General features: G+C 40.5%; 1 protein-coding gene across 1 annotated transcript in view; it reads left to right on the forward strand.

Annotated features, from left to right (window-relative positions):
- The first annotated feature begins 6,759 nt into the window (after positions 1–6,759).
- cplx4 (complexin 4) overlaps positions 6,760–14,356 on the forward strand; it is a 51,303-nt gene continuing 43,706 nt past the window's right edge. The window contains exon 1 of the mRNA XM_033025788.1: positions 6,760–6,926. Coding sequence (XP_032881679.1) covers positions 6,760–6,926 — 167 coding nt within the window. The remainder of the gene's footprint in view (positions 6,927–14,356) is intronic.

The raw sequence follows: 14,356 nt of genomic DNA on the forward strand, positions 1-14,356 counted from the left end.
TATGAGAAGTTAAAGTGAGGGATTACGTGAAGAAGCCTGCCAGCCCGCATGCACGTCAATCTTCAAAGCAGCTGTATGAAACCACAGAATAGTTGCTGACCTAAGCTACAGGAAGATTAACGAGATTAGAACTACCGAATGATCTTTGTGAGAAGTTGGGTTGAGAGTGGAGGGCACGTAATCCCTCACTTTAACTTCTCATAAAATAAAGATCAAACTTCAAATGGTAAGTTCTCATTTAATCTTTCTATTTTATATCAAAGTCACGTGAGTGACTACGTGAAGACTTCAAAGCTCTGTGGTTTCATGCAGTGACCCAATCTGTGTGGGAACACTTAAACAGATAAACCATTAATGGTAGGAAAAAACATGAGTTATTAATATCATGATGCTTAACTTGCATGCATAGCCATTGTTCTTAACTGGACCGTAGTCCCAATAGACTGTTGAGTTTAGACAATAACTCATGCAACACTGTGCAGAATTTTATCTGCAAATATCCAGACATATTTAACCAAATTTTATAATTTACTAACCTGCACTATGTAAACCTCATGCTGTATGATGAAAGGGAAAATCCATTCTATTGGCTGCTAATGAGCCATCAGGATATCTTGAGACTATTGAATAACAAAGGTTTCATAGGTACTAGCAACTGAGTGCACTTAGAAACATAGAAACATAGAAACTAGGTGCAGGAGGAGGCCATTCGGCCCTACGAGCCAGCACCGCCATTCATTGTGATCATGGCTGATCGTCCCCTATCAATAACCTGTGCCTGCCCTCTCCCCATATCCCATGACTCCACTAATAGAAACTAATAGAACACTTGTATACCTAATGGCATCCCCGATCTCTGCTCTGGTGGGTATGTTGTCAAATTCAAATGTACGCAATCCTGCTCATTTGCTTATGAGATCATTCCCTATAACAAGCTACCCGAATGACAGTTATGACGTAGAGACCAAGCCAGAGATTAAGTAAAGGCTGTGTTCTTTATGCTGAGATCAGTTGCTGAAAGCATAATTATCTTAAACTGGTCCCATAAGGAAGAAATGGAAGAATATTTGCATAATAATGTACTGATATACATCGCACACTACAATGAGTGTAGGCTATTAGAGTCGTCATACAAAAGACACCTGCATAATGTTAGTGAACAGTGGGTGAATAACCAATCATTTATTGTCCCACTTATGGTACTACAGAAAATGACAAAGCAGCACAAGCAATGTCAATTGTGCTATCACATAAACGCTTCTCTAGGCTCAAACTGGAAGTCACACAAAACCTCTGTTGCTTCCTTTTAAAATTAACTCACATTTGTTGTTTATTGGAATCTGTGCCTCATGTGTATAGATATAGCCGAGTATGCAACTACAAGATCGATTCTCTGAATCAGTAAAATAGCAGAAACCCAATCATCTATCTTAAACTGGGTAAGTAAACCCATAATACGATTAGCCAAATGCTAACTCCATTCGGCCTGCACCATATTTCTATAATTTTGAGAAGTATCAGAAAATATACCCTTCTAATCCTTGGCCAGACCACTCGTCTTCGGATGAGCTGTCACTGGTTGCACTCGGAACCCGTTCCTCTATTGATCATACGGACGGAATTTTTTTGGCTTTTCTACCCGCGGAAGATGCATTATCTAGCTATTCATACATTTTGCTGATAACATATAGTCAGAACCTAATGACTAGACCTGAAACCACATTCTCCCTTTGATGTGGGAATATGAGTTCCCTGTCAACTCTTGACTAAGAGTCACCACGAATACGCAGCGTTTTTCCTTAAAGTGGAAAAAGTATAATGCAAGGCTGAATCAGGAATTACCTCGCAGTCCTTTGACTGAAACGACATGTCTAAGTCGCCAGAGTGCACAACACAATCTCTTCGCCCAGCCACTCATATACTGGAATACTGGTATTGAGAGCCTATGGATTATTATCAATGCATTGTTGATTCACAACATGAACCTGCAGGTCAGATAAAATTATATTATATGCTTGACCAGCTTCCTGCTGGTAACTACCTATCCCAGAAAGGATGGTAATGATGATTCCAATGAACCAGCAACTCTGCTAACTGAGGAAAAATAAACCATATGTTGAGGAAGACTTCAACTACTTCATTCTACTGAGCAGTCTGATAACCTCAATCGCAGATGATGATGCAGTGCTTCCTTGGTCATTATGACCCCTATAGCCAGTCAGTTCCATGATGGTCTACCCTGACCAGGGTAACCAAACTGTTCCTACTTGGAGCTTACAGAGGTTACTATGCAACCCTGAGCCAGGAGTTGCTTCAGGCATATGTCCATATACTTTGGCACCATCTCCACCACTCCTTACATCCGAGTGGGAGGAATATTGCAACCCTGAGCCAGGAGCTGTTGCCTGACATGCCTTTGTAACATGGAGCATTTCTTGCGCCACCATCAGATGTTCTAATTTAGACAGACGCCCAATCATATCTGCCATAGATGTCCCAAATCATTCGACAAGACTTGTCCCACAGACTTGGCTTTGACTTTGCCCCGACTTGGGGTTGTCAGGCTGCTCCCTTCAGCAGCCAACCAGGACTTGCTGTGCAGATCGGTGCTCTGTTGGTATCATCTTTAACTTACCAGACAGTTTGCACCTGCTATTGACTCCGAGCTTTACTCCCTTCTGGAACCCCAACGGAGCATTACAGGGAAGCACTGGAGAGCCTCTGGCCCCCATATGACTCGGATAAGCCGGTGTTATAATCGGAGTCATCTCTACCCGATAGTCCGCTAGACAGAGTTGGAGAAATACTGCAACCCTGCCAGTTGTTGTCATAGACAATTATGTTCATATGATTAAAAGAAGCATATCCCCATAAAATCAGAGATTCTACTGCTTTATCGATATGCAGATAGTTGGAATCTCCAACAGTCCCCTCTAGTGAGCAGAAATTACCATGAAGCCACCATGTGTAGCTCCCACAGGTCTCTGATAGGCACAGCTGAAAAAATGCTTTCTAAGCCAGAAGCTCTGGACTGCAATGGCAAGACCAATTAAACATTCAGGTAAGGACTGTTTGTCATACTCCATAGATAGGTGAAATATTGGGTTGTGACTCTTCAAGAATCCTGACAAATGTTGCTTAGCCATATCGTCCAGTGATGCTGCCTGACCTGCTAAATTATTCCAGCACTTTGTGTTCTACACTAATTTTCCAGCATCTGCAATTTCTTGTGTCTCTCTCTTCTATTCAATATGAACCAAGGTATCATCTATTCATTCCTAGTTTACTGGTTCTGGATGGTCCTTGGTTACAACTGGCTATGCCATGTGCATGTTAATTGCTCCTAAACTCAAATCCTCTCACAATGAAGGCCAACATCAGCTTTCTTCACTGCCTGTTGTTTCTGCATGCTTACTTTCAGTGGCTGATGTACAAGCACACACAGGTCTTGTTGCACCTCCCCTTTTCCTAATCTGAAACCATTCAGATAATAATTTGCCTTCCCGTTCTTGCCACCAAAGTGGATAACCTCACATTTATCCACATTATACTGCATCTGCCATGCATCTGCCCACTCCCCAAACCTGCACGTCCCCCTGCAGCCTCATAGCATCCTCCTTGCAGCTCACACTGCCACCCAGCTTTGTGTCATCCGCAAACTTGGAGATGTTACATTTAATTCCCTTGCCTAAATTGTTAATGTATATTGTAAATAACTGGGGTCCCAGCACCGAGCCTTGCAGCATCCCACTAGTCACTGCCTGCCATTCTGAAAAGGACCCGGTAATTCCTACTCTTTGCTACCTGTCTGCCAACCAGTTCTCTATCCATGTCAATACCCTACCCCCAATACCATGTTCTAATTTTGCACACTAATCACTTGTGTGGGACATTGTTAAAGGCTTTTTGAAAGTCCACATATACCACATCCACTGGCTCTACCTGTTACATCCTCAAAAAATTCCAGAAGATTAGTCAAGCATGAATTCCCCTCATAAATCCATGGTGACTTTGACCGATCGTGTCACTGCTTTCCAAATGCGCTGCTATAACATCTTTAATATTCCATTTTGAAGGTACATTCTTTCATTCTGAGGCTGTCCCCTTTGGTTCTAGACTCTACCATTACTGGAAATATCCTTTTCACATCCAATCTATATAGCCCTTTCATTATCCGATAGATTTCAATGAGTTCCCCCCCTTATCCTTCTAAAGTCCAATAAGTACAGTTCCAGACGCTCCTTATACGTTAACCTAATGATCCCCGGAATTATTCTTGTCATCCTCCTTTGAACCTTCTCCAAAACCAACACATCCTTCACCAGATATGGGGTCCAAAACTGCTCACAATATTCCAATGTGGCCTCGCCCTCATCTGATAAAGCCTCAGCATTACATCTTTGCCTTTACAATTTAGTCCCCTCGAAAAGATTGCTAGCCATCTCACTCACCATCCATCCCGTACATGTGGCCCACTTGGACAGATAAAAATCCAAATAGAAAGTTAGTCTAATTTAGGACTGCTGGAGTGGGGGAAGAAACATAGAGGCATAGAAACTATGAGCTGGAGTAAGAAGTAAAGAATATTTAATTGTCATAAGCACCAAGTGAATGAAATTCTTACTTGCTCTAGGTTTACAGACATATTAAGTAGCAACACAACAGTTAAATATTACATATGATAAATATGAAAAACATAAATTATCAAATATACCAGATATCATGAATAGTGCAAGCTGCAGTGCAGTGCAACCTTATACAAAGTCCATAGTGGTAGGTGCTGAAGTGGGCTTGTTGCTGAGTACGGTGTGGGAACTTGACAGTTGATGGGAAGAAGCTGTTCTTGAACCCTGAGGTTAATGGTTATCTGGCTCCTGTGCCTTATTCCAGGTGGTAGCAGCAAGATGAGAGCCCAGCCAGCTTGATGTATGTGTTGATGATTTTTGATGATTTGATGATACTTCCCGCAGATCCCTTTGGTGGCGAGGTCAATACCCATTACGCCCGGGCTAAGTCACTTTCTGCAGCTTATTTTGTTCTGAGGTGTACTTTGTTCAGGCCTTTCAGCATTCTCTGCCATTTAATATAATTGTTGTTGACTATCAACCTCAATTCTACTTTCCCCTTACATCTTTGTGTGTACAAAATCCAGCAACTTGCTTTCCAGCCTCCTCAGACATTGTTATGTCTTTGCTATATCTATCCTTTTCATAGAAGTGACCTGTGTCCCAGAAAGAAATAAGTCCTGCTTTTGAGTGAAATATTGTAGTTGCATTTTTAATGGGCCAATCTCTTTTTCATTTCATGAACACGAATACTGCTTCATGTCTTTCTAACTTTCTAACTTTCTAACTCTTGAAATTGAATTAAGTTAATTTTTGAAAAGAGTCAACAGGGCCATGAGAAACAGAACTTTAAAAATAAAATTTAAGGTGTACAACATCAAACAATTAAAATACACAAGAACATTACAAACATTTTCTTCAAAGTTGCAGTAGTTCCAAATGTGAAGTGGACTGAACCCATTTCTCAAAATAATCTCATTATTTATCTATTTTTGATATGAAAGGTTTTATGCCTGAATTACATTATACAGTGTATATTAGAGTAAGTCAAATCTACGTCATGTTCCTCAAAAGTTACATAACTGGTCTTTCATATGAACAAATCTAATCAGGAATTATGAACTTTTTTTTGTGATTACCTGCAGATAGACAAATGTAACATTAATAGTTAAGAATTGCATACTGTATCGAGATTTTCACACTTCTCAAAGGCTTTAAGTAGCAATGTTGAAACTATTTGTCCTTTCCCAGAATTCTTAATATCCTTATGAATAAAAACCTTTTGGTTTTAAATCCATTTCATCAAATAATACCACATTGAGAACATAACCCTTCCATAATGAAAATGTAATCTGCTGCACTTATCAGTGGTTTGAAATCCGTGGCTTTGAAAAATTAAACTGGTTCTGTGCTGAAAATAAAAAAATTTAAATCTCAATATGATGTTTTGACTTTGTAAAAGTACAAAAACTGAAATGGATGTGAAGTTATGGAAGACACGTGATAAGCTATATTTATTTTATTTTGTTCTACTGTTTTTAATGTAACATATTACATTCAATATACCAAATTTATGCTCCATTCATCATGTAAATAGGATTAGTGAATGCCACTGATTAGTTCGGGTCATTAACCTTTACTAGAATGACAAAAATGCCATAATATCCTAACATACTGTGCTGTGGAATTTACTTTCCTTTATTCATCGTTGGTGGTCATCTGAATACAGCTCATATCATTCATGATGTATTTTTATATAAACCTCTCTTTTGACCTGCATTGTTTTTCGACAACAGCTGCTATCTGATTAAAGGCGAATCTGATTAAAAAGATATACTTGGTTGAATTTCTCTGAATAAAATTTCAAATTCTGATGCAATTTAGTGTTTTCATTTCATTTATTTTTAATCAACAAGAAAACAGGATTCTATCGGCAAAAAAACAGTTGCTCACGCATTACGTAAATATCAATAGAAATAGATGGTGAGCAATAATGAATGCACAGTGTGATCTGAACCATCTGCCTTTGGAAGATTCATGAGATCAGTGGTTTAATCCAGATTACTAAATGCAAACCATTTTCTCAAAGGCACCTTAATGTAAAAACCAGGCAGACTGACTGGTTCGCTCTTCATTTTCCTCACAAACACTTTTTTTTATTTGTGACTTAAAATCGAATTATTTTCATAATAAAATGTCTTTCTTGTTGAAATCGATGGTGAGTAGCCAGGTAAAGAATTTGGGGCTTGGAGGTGGAAGTGAAGAAAGTAAAGAAGAAGGAGGTTCCTCGGATCCTGCAGCTGCAGCAGGCATGACAAGAGAAGAATATGAAGAATACCAGAAGCAGGTGCTGGAAGAAAAGTAAGTTTGACAAAGACTCGTAACAATAATTTGAATGACTTTAAATTTATACATTCCCATTTCCAAGAATAGCATCAATCCATACAAAATAATTGCACAGAAGTTACAGTATGAAATATTGTTAATAGTACATTTTTGACGATTTAATATTTTTTTACACTGGAAAATGAAAACCTTAATGCTCAATTATTTATTTGTGGAACCTTTTTGCTATCAGTGTGTGGATCTGATGTAAAAGAATCAATAAACCCTTCCCTATAGCTCAATGTGAAGAGTTATTATGGAACCAATTATTTCTTGAGTAACCTCAGATAAATTCGTCGAACAACCAAAAAAATACTATTCTGTAAAATCTCGGAAACATTCTTGTAACTAAATAAAAAAGCTTTGAGTTTGTTGTCAAAATTGCATCATCCCCAAATATATTCTCTGGTTGATATGATCATTTCCATGTGTCAAGCAGCACGTTTTAAAAGTTGTTGAAGGCAATTACATATTCGATCATATTCATATTCAGTAAAAGAGCAAAGGAATTTCTTTATTTTACAGTTTTGAAAGTTCAGTAAATTATCCTAATTGGTGGTGGAAGGAAAGGAAAGTAAGATCCCCTACATTTTAATGATAGCTCTAAATTGCCTGCTTTTACCAAACATTAAAGAGATGCTGCCCTTTGATTTTAGCTAATATTTGGTTAAAATGTCAAATAAATAAACAAACAAAAAGGGCAGCAATTATTATGATTATTATGAAGCAATCACAAATCACTCATGTACCATGCCATTACTTTTTTTAAGTGGTCTAATAATGTGTGTGCAAGTTTATTATGGAAACATTACTTTAGATTTGGTACCTACATTAAATTCTATAGAAGGCATAAAATCTGCAAAATATGCAGGCCAACTGCCCCATTTGATTTATTATTTTTCCAAGAATAAATGTAAAACATTTATCTTCTCCTAAACTAATTCACCTTGCACTTTACAAATTTAGCTTGTAATAAATTCACCCATTCCATAAGTCTTTTCCTGAATTTCCATATTACTAGCAGACTTATTAAACACCAATTCACAGAGGCTCCCAGTTAAAAGAGAAAGTCCCTGGTCGCTGCTTTGTCTCAGTCACTAATCCCATTCCATTACCTGCATAAATTCTACATGCATTGATTTTTCTCATGATTCTTTCAAAATATTCCTTGTCAAGAAAATCTACATCCAAGAACGTAAATATATATATATGAAGTCGAGGCAGAAGTGGGCCTTTTGGTCCTTTGCGACCACTGTTGCTTCTCAAGACCGTAGGTGTTCTTCAAGCTCTAAAGCATATTTGTGCAATATCCCCATTTCTTGTAATTCCCATAATATTCAGAAATCTATTGATCCCTGTTTTGAATGAGCCTCCATTACCAGGGTAGAGAATTCCATGTGTATGAAGAAATTTCTCCTCATCTATGTCCTGCTCAGATATATATTCCTTATATTGAGTATATTACGTTATCTCAGTGATATAGTCCATGATCTTCTTATAATTCAACTAGCTTAGTTTAAAAAATGATGATTAGTTTGATTGCTAGATGTGAATGAAAAGACATCATCACTTTAAATTTGTTATCTCCCGCATCTTTAATCGCTAGAATTTGTGTGAAGGTTGAAAATGTTCTTTTTCTTCTGTAAATAGTAAAATTGTCAAAAGGAAATCTTTGTGGCTCCCTAGTTACTCTAAGTTATGAAAATAGATTGATGACACATTACAGCAACGCTGCAGGCATTAACATTGATATGTTAATCCATACAATAAACTTTACGCAATGTAACAAATTACTCAAAAGATTAACTATATATAATTGGCACAATATTGCCCAAAGAGTTTTACATTAAAAGGATACCTATCTCATCAATTTACCCAGATTTGCCAGCATCATCAAGGACCCACACACACTCCTGGCCACTCACTCAGCTCCCTGCTGCCTTCAGGTAGAAGGTACAGGAGCCTGAAATCTGCAACATCCAGGTTCAGGAATAGCTACTTCCCCACAGCCATCAGGCTATTAAACTCAACTCAAACAAAACTCTGATCATTAATACCCCATTGCACTTTATCTGTTTGTTTATGTGTGTATATATATGTTCCTTGGTATATAGTCACACTGATCCATTCTGTTCTTTATTTATACATGCCTACCATATTCTGTTGTGCTGAAGCAAAGCAAGAATTTCATTGTTCTATCTGGGCCACATGACAATAAACTCTCTTAAATTTCTTGAGAAACAATACTGACAGGAATGTTACTTGAAGGACTGGTGTTATAAACTGTCTCTTTAAACTCAGTTTTGTTTAAACTTTTAACCTCTCATGAAAGAAAGGTCATTGACTATTTTTTAAAGATTCAATCAAATGGTTAGCTTAGTTCAGTTTAGAGAATCAACTTGGAAGCAGGTCTTTCAACCCACCCTGATCACCGTTCACCCATTTACACGACATAATTCTACTTTCTCATCTACTCCCTGCACATTAGGGGCAATTTGCAGAGCCTACTCAACCTGCAGACCAACAAGTGTTTGGGATGTGTGAGAAAATCAGAGGAGCTGGGGGAACCCCATGTGGCGACGGGGAGAATATGCAGACTCCACACAGGCAGCACCCAAGATCAGCATCAAACCCAATTCTGTGGCATTGTGAGTCAGCAGCTTTATCAGCTGCCCCACTGTGCCACCACCTCAGGATATCCGAAATTAAAAAAAACTACAAATGCTGGATATCTAAAACAAAAACCAACAAAGATGGAAATTCTCAGCAGTTTAGGCCACAGTAATGGAAAGAGAGACAGAATCAATAACTGTGGCCCAGTGTCAGTGACCCAAGTAACATGTTACTTAACATTTAAAAAAAATGCAGATACTGAAAATCTAAAACTTTTAAAAAAAGGGTCCACAGCTAAAAATGTTAACTGTGTTTCTTCCATGAATGCAATGTGATCTGCTGATATTCTTTAGCATTTCTGTTATATGTCTCTGCTCAAATTGCCACAACACAATATTTGTTAATATTTCAAATAAATCTAAATACTAAATCTACTACTAGTATACTGAACAAAAATTTGAAACGTTAGAGGAAACTGGGGCACTCAGAGGAAACGCACTCAGAGGGAGAATTTGCAAACTCCACACTGGCAGCAGCCGAGGTCAGGATTGAACCTACGTCTCTGGCACAAGTGGTGCTGGTGGCGGTGCCTTGTGGCAGTGGCTCGACTGCAGTCCATCTGTCTTTTTTCTTTGTTTTTGTCCTGTTAGGAGTATGTTATTTTTAGCAGTGTATATGTGGGAGGCGGGGAGTGTGGGGGAAACGTTTTAATCTCCTCCCTGATCGGGGGACGCGACTTTTTCCTTGTCGTGTCTCCGTTGTCGTTGGGGCCTAACATCGTGGAGCTGGTGGCCTCCAACCGGAATCGACCCGAGGGCTCCAGCCATTGAGCCTGTGGACTCACCACTGCGGAGCTGGCTGACTTCGGGGTTGTGGTGGCGCTGCGGCTGTGGCTGCGACCCGACTTCGGAGCTTCGGCCATGGGCCCTGTGGACGGTGGAGTCGGGAGCTCGCAGGTCCCTGGTGGGAGACCCGGGACTTTCCCTGGCAGGGAGCTCCTGCAGCGGCAACTTCGCCCGCACGAATCGAAGGGTTTGAATCAGAGGGGTTTGGAGCAGGGCCTTACATCGACTAGCGCGGCTTAAATGGCCGCGGGACATACCATCGCCCGCCGGGGGCTTTAACATCAGGTGCCCCAGTCACCTCGACGTTGCAGTTTGGCTGCCTGACCGCGGGAGAAGAACAAAGGACAGGGAAGAGATAAGACTTTTGCCTTCCATCACAGTGAGGAGGTGTTTGGAGATTCACTGTGATGGATGTTTATGTGGAACTGTGTTAATTGTGGGTTTTTTGTTTTTTTTGCTGTTATTTCGTTCAAACCTTGCTTGTTTGAATGACAATAAAGGGCAATTGAATTGAATTGAATTGCATTGAATTGATGGGGCAGCAGCTCTACTAGCTGCTGTTCTGTTCCTATTAGCAGTTAAAACATTTTTTTGCGCATATTGTTATTGATGCATTTTATAACAACTCTGCGGGACAGGCAACATCTCTGGATAGAAGGAATGAGTGACGTTTCAGGTTGAGAACGTTCTTCCATGCTGTATTTCTCTTCGGTCCTCCAAGTCTGTGCCCGCTTTCACCAACCTATTTTCACTAATCTATCATTAATCCCATTTTGTTTTAATCTCCACAAAGTCTCAACAACTCTCCAGATCATACCACCCACCTACATACTAGGAGCAATTTACAGTGGCCCTATTAACCTGCCCACACATGTAAAGTGGGAGGAAACCAAAGCACCTGGAGGAAACCCACGTGGTCACCAGCAGAAAGTACAGACCCCTCACGGACAGTACTGTGCATCAGAAGGCCCAGCTCCTACTCTTTTGATCCATTCAAGATATTTAAATTGCTGCCCAAGATGTATTAGTTTAGAGAATTCCATTGCTTGATCTAGTTTATTACCACTGAAGCCAAAATAATGGTGCAATTACATCAGAACAAGTATAGATTTTCAGGGGTAATATTAATCTTACATCATTGTAATAATTTATATAGTCATACAGCACAAAAACTTGACCAAGCTGACATACATCTACATTAGTCCCACCTGGCTGCATTTTGGCCCATATCCCTCCAAATCTTTCCATAGAAACATAGAAAACAGGTGCAGGAGTAGGCCATTCGGCCCTTCGAGCCTGCACCGCCATTCAATATGATCATGGCTGATCATCCAACTCAGTATCCTGTACCTGCCTTCTCTCCATACCCTCTGATCCCTTTAGCCACAAGGGCCACATCTAACACCCTCTTAAATATAGCCAATGAACTGGCCTCAACTACCTTCTGTGGCAGAGAATTCCAGAGATCATAAAATGTTTTTCTCATCTCGGTCCTAAAAGATTTCCCCCTTATCCTTAAACTGTGACCCCTTTCCGATCCATGTATATGGCCAAATATCTTTTAAATGTTGTTATAGTAGCTGCCTTAACCAACTTCCATATACCACCAAAGATAAAAACAATCCAGCATCTCTGGATAGAAGGAATGGGTGACGTCTTGGGTTGAGTTTCACAAATTCACAACATCACCCATTCATTTATCCAGAGATGCTACCTATCCCTCTGAGTTAATCCAGCATTTGTGTCTATCTTTGATGTAAACCAGCATAAGCAGTTCAGAATCAGAATCAGAATCAGAATCAGATTTTATTCGCCAAATATGTTTTACAGTATACGAGGAATTTCACTGGCCAGGTCAGTCATACAATTAAAAACAACAGACTCAAAAACACATTTTAACATGAACATCCACCACAGTGACTCCTACACATTCCTCACTGTGAAGGAAGGCGAAATAAAGTTCAAGTCCTTCCTTTTGTTCTTCCTCCGTCGAGGGCCTCGAGCCCACGGTTGACGGGACAGTCTTGACTCCCGTAGCCGGCGGCGTTCGGGCGCTCTGCGTCGGGCGTTCAGCTCCTGCATCGGGGGGTTGTCAGCTTCCCCACGCCGGGCGATCGAACCTTCTGTGGTATTGGAGCTCCCGACTAGCCTCTCCTGAGACTGCGAGCCCTTGATGGTAAGTCCGCAGGCCACAGTTGGAGCGATCCCAGGCAAGGGATCGCAGGCAAGCGAAGTCAGTCAGTCCGCGCCCCGCGGTGGGGCTCACGACAGTCCGAGGAGGCCAGCTCCAGCGATGTTGGGCCGCAGAGCCCGGAGAATGTGATCCGAAAAATTGATCACATCTCCGGAAAGGTAGGAACTTGAAAAAAAGTTTCCCCCGATCCCCTCCACCCTCCCCCCACATAAAACAAACCGCAGTATATTAAAACAAACTTTTAACAAATGCTAAAAATAACAAAAAGATGAAAAAACTACATATTCCATCTGCTCCACTGCAAAATCTCCAAGGTATACCTACTTTGAAGACGTTCTCTCTCCGATGAGAATTCTGCAACATCCTTTCTTGGTGCTCCCCCTCTGTGATTCCTCCTGCTCTCCAGCACTACACCAAATAGTTTTACTGACCTCCTGATTGAATTTTACCGATTGTATGTCTCATTGTCATCTTTCCCTCAGATAACAATGATCCAATCTGCATTTTCCTTGATCTTTGTTGCCTTTGATCTCATTTTCATAGAAAAATAGACAATAGGTGAGTAGGCCATTCGGCCCCTTGAGCTAGCACCGCCATCCAATGTGATCATGGCTGATCATCCACAATCAGTACCCCCTTCCTGCCTTCTCCCCATATCCCTTCATTCCGTTAGCCCTAGAGCTCTATCTAACTCGCTTTTGAACACATCCAGTGAATCGGCCTCTTATTCCTATTTGGTCTTTGGTCTTCTTGTACCCTTGGTGCAACAACCTCATTGTAAGTCCTGTCCAGGAAGCTCTTGTTTTCCTGGATGGTCCTGAGATCATCCAGCTGCTGCTCCAGTTCCCTAACACGGTCCTTCAGGAGCTGCACATGGACACAATTTTTGCAGATGTAGTTGTCAGAGGCATCAGCAGTGTCCCTGACTTCCCACATCCTGCAAGAGACACACTCTAACAACTTGCCTGCCATTATTTCAGTCGACAAATCCCAATTGTTTGTGCCTCTCACCTTCTCTTTCTCCTCGCCTCAGCCTCCTCGCCGAAGACTCGCACTTTACTCACCAAGGCACTTCACCTTAACAAGGTTCGCACCGCGACAGATGCACTTATTTTTATCTGCTACCTAATCCACTACTTTAGGGCTAATCTGTAAATTACTTGAAACTTTGGCGCTCTTTTTAAATCTCCGTTCCCTCTGAGTCGCCTTCTTTCAGCCAATACGCTCTTCTGGCTGTTGCTTCTTTCTGACCTTCACACCTTACCCTTCCATATCTCTATGTCTCCCTCACCCCAAACAGTTTGAAGGAGGGTCTTGACACAAAACATCACCCATTCTTTCTATGCAGAGATGTTGCCTGTCCCACTGAGTTACTCCAGCATTTTGTGTCTATCTTCCATATACCACCTGTGTGAAAAAGTTGCCCTTCAGGATTGTATTAAATCTTTCCACTCTTACCCATATCTTCTGGATTTGATGACCCAACTGTGGGTAAAAAGACTGCATTTTCCCTATTTATTCCTCTCATGATCTTACACCTCTGTCCAACCACTCCCTATAGCTCAGGTCCTTGAGTCCTGTCAACATACTCTTAAATATTTTACACTCTTTTCAGCTTAACAAAATTTTTCCTGAAAAAGGGTGACCAAAACTAAACACAATACTCCAAATGTAGCTTTACCAATGTCATGTATAACTGTAATTTAACATCACAACTTCTATACTCAAGCGCCCTGACTGATGAAGGCAAATGT

Source organism: Amblyraja radiata, chromosome 1 (genome assembly GCF_010909765.2).
Source record: "Amblyraja radiata isolate CabotCenter1 chromosome 1, sAmbRad1.1.pri, whole genome shotgun sequence".
Classification (NCBI taxonomy): Eukaryota; Metazoa; Chordata; class Chondrichthyes; order Rajiformes; family Rajidae; genus Amblyraja; species Amblyraja radiata.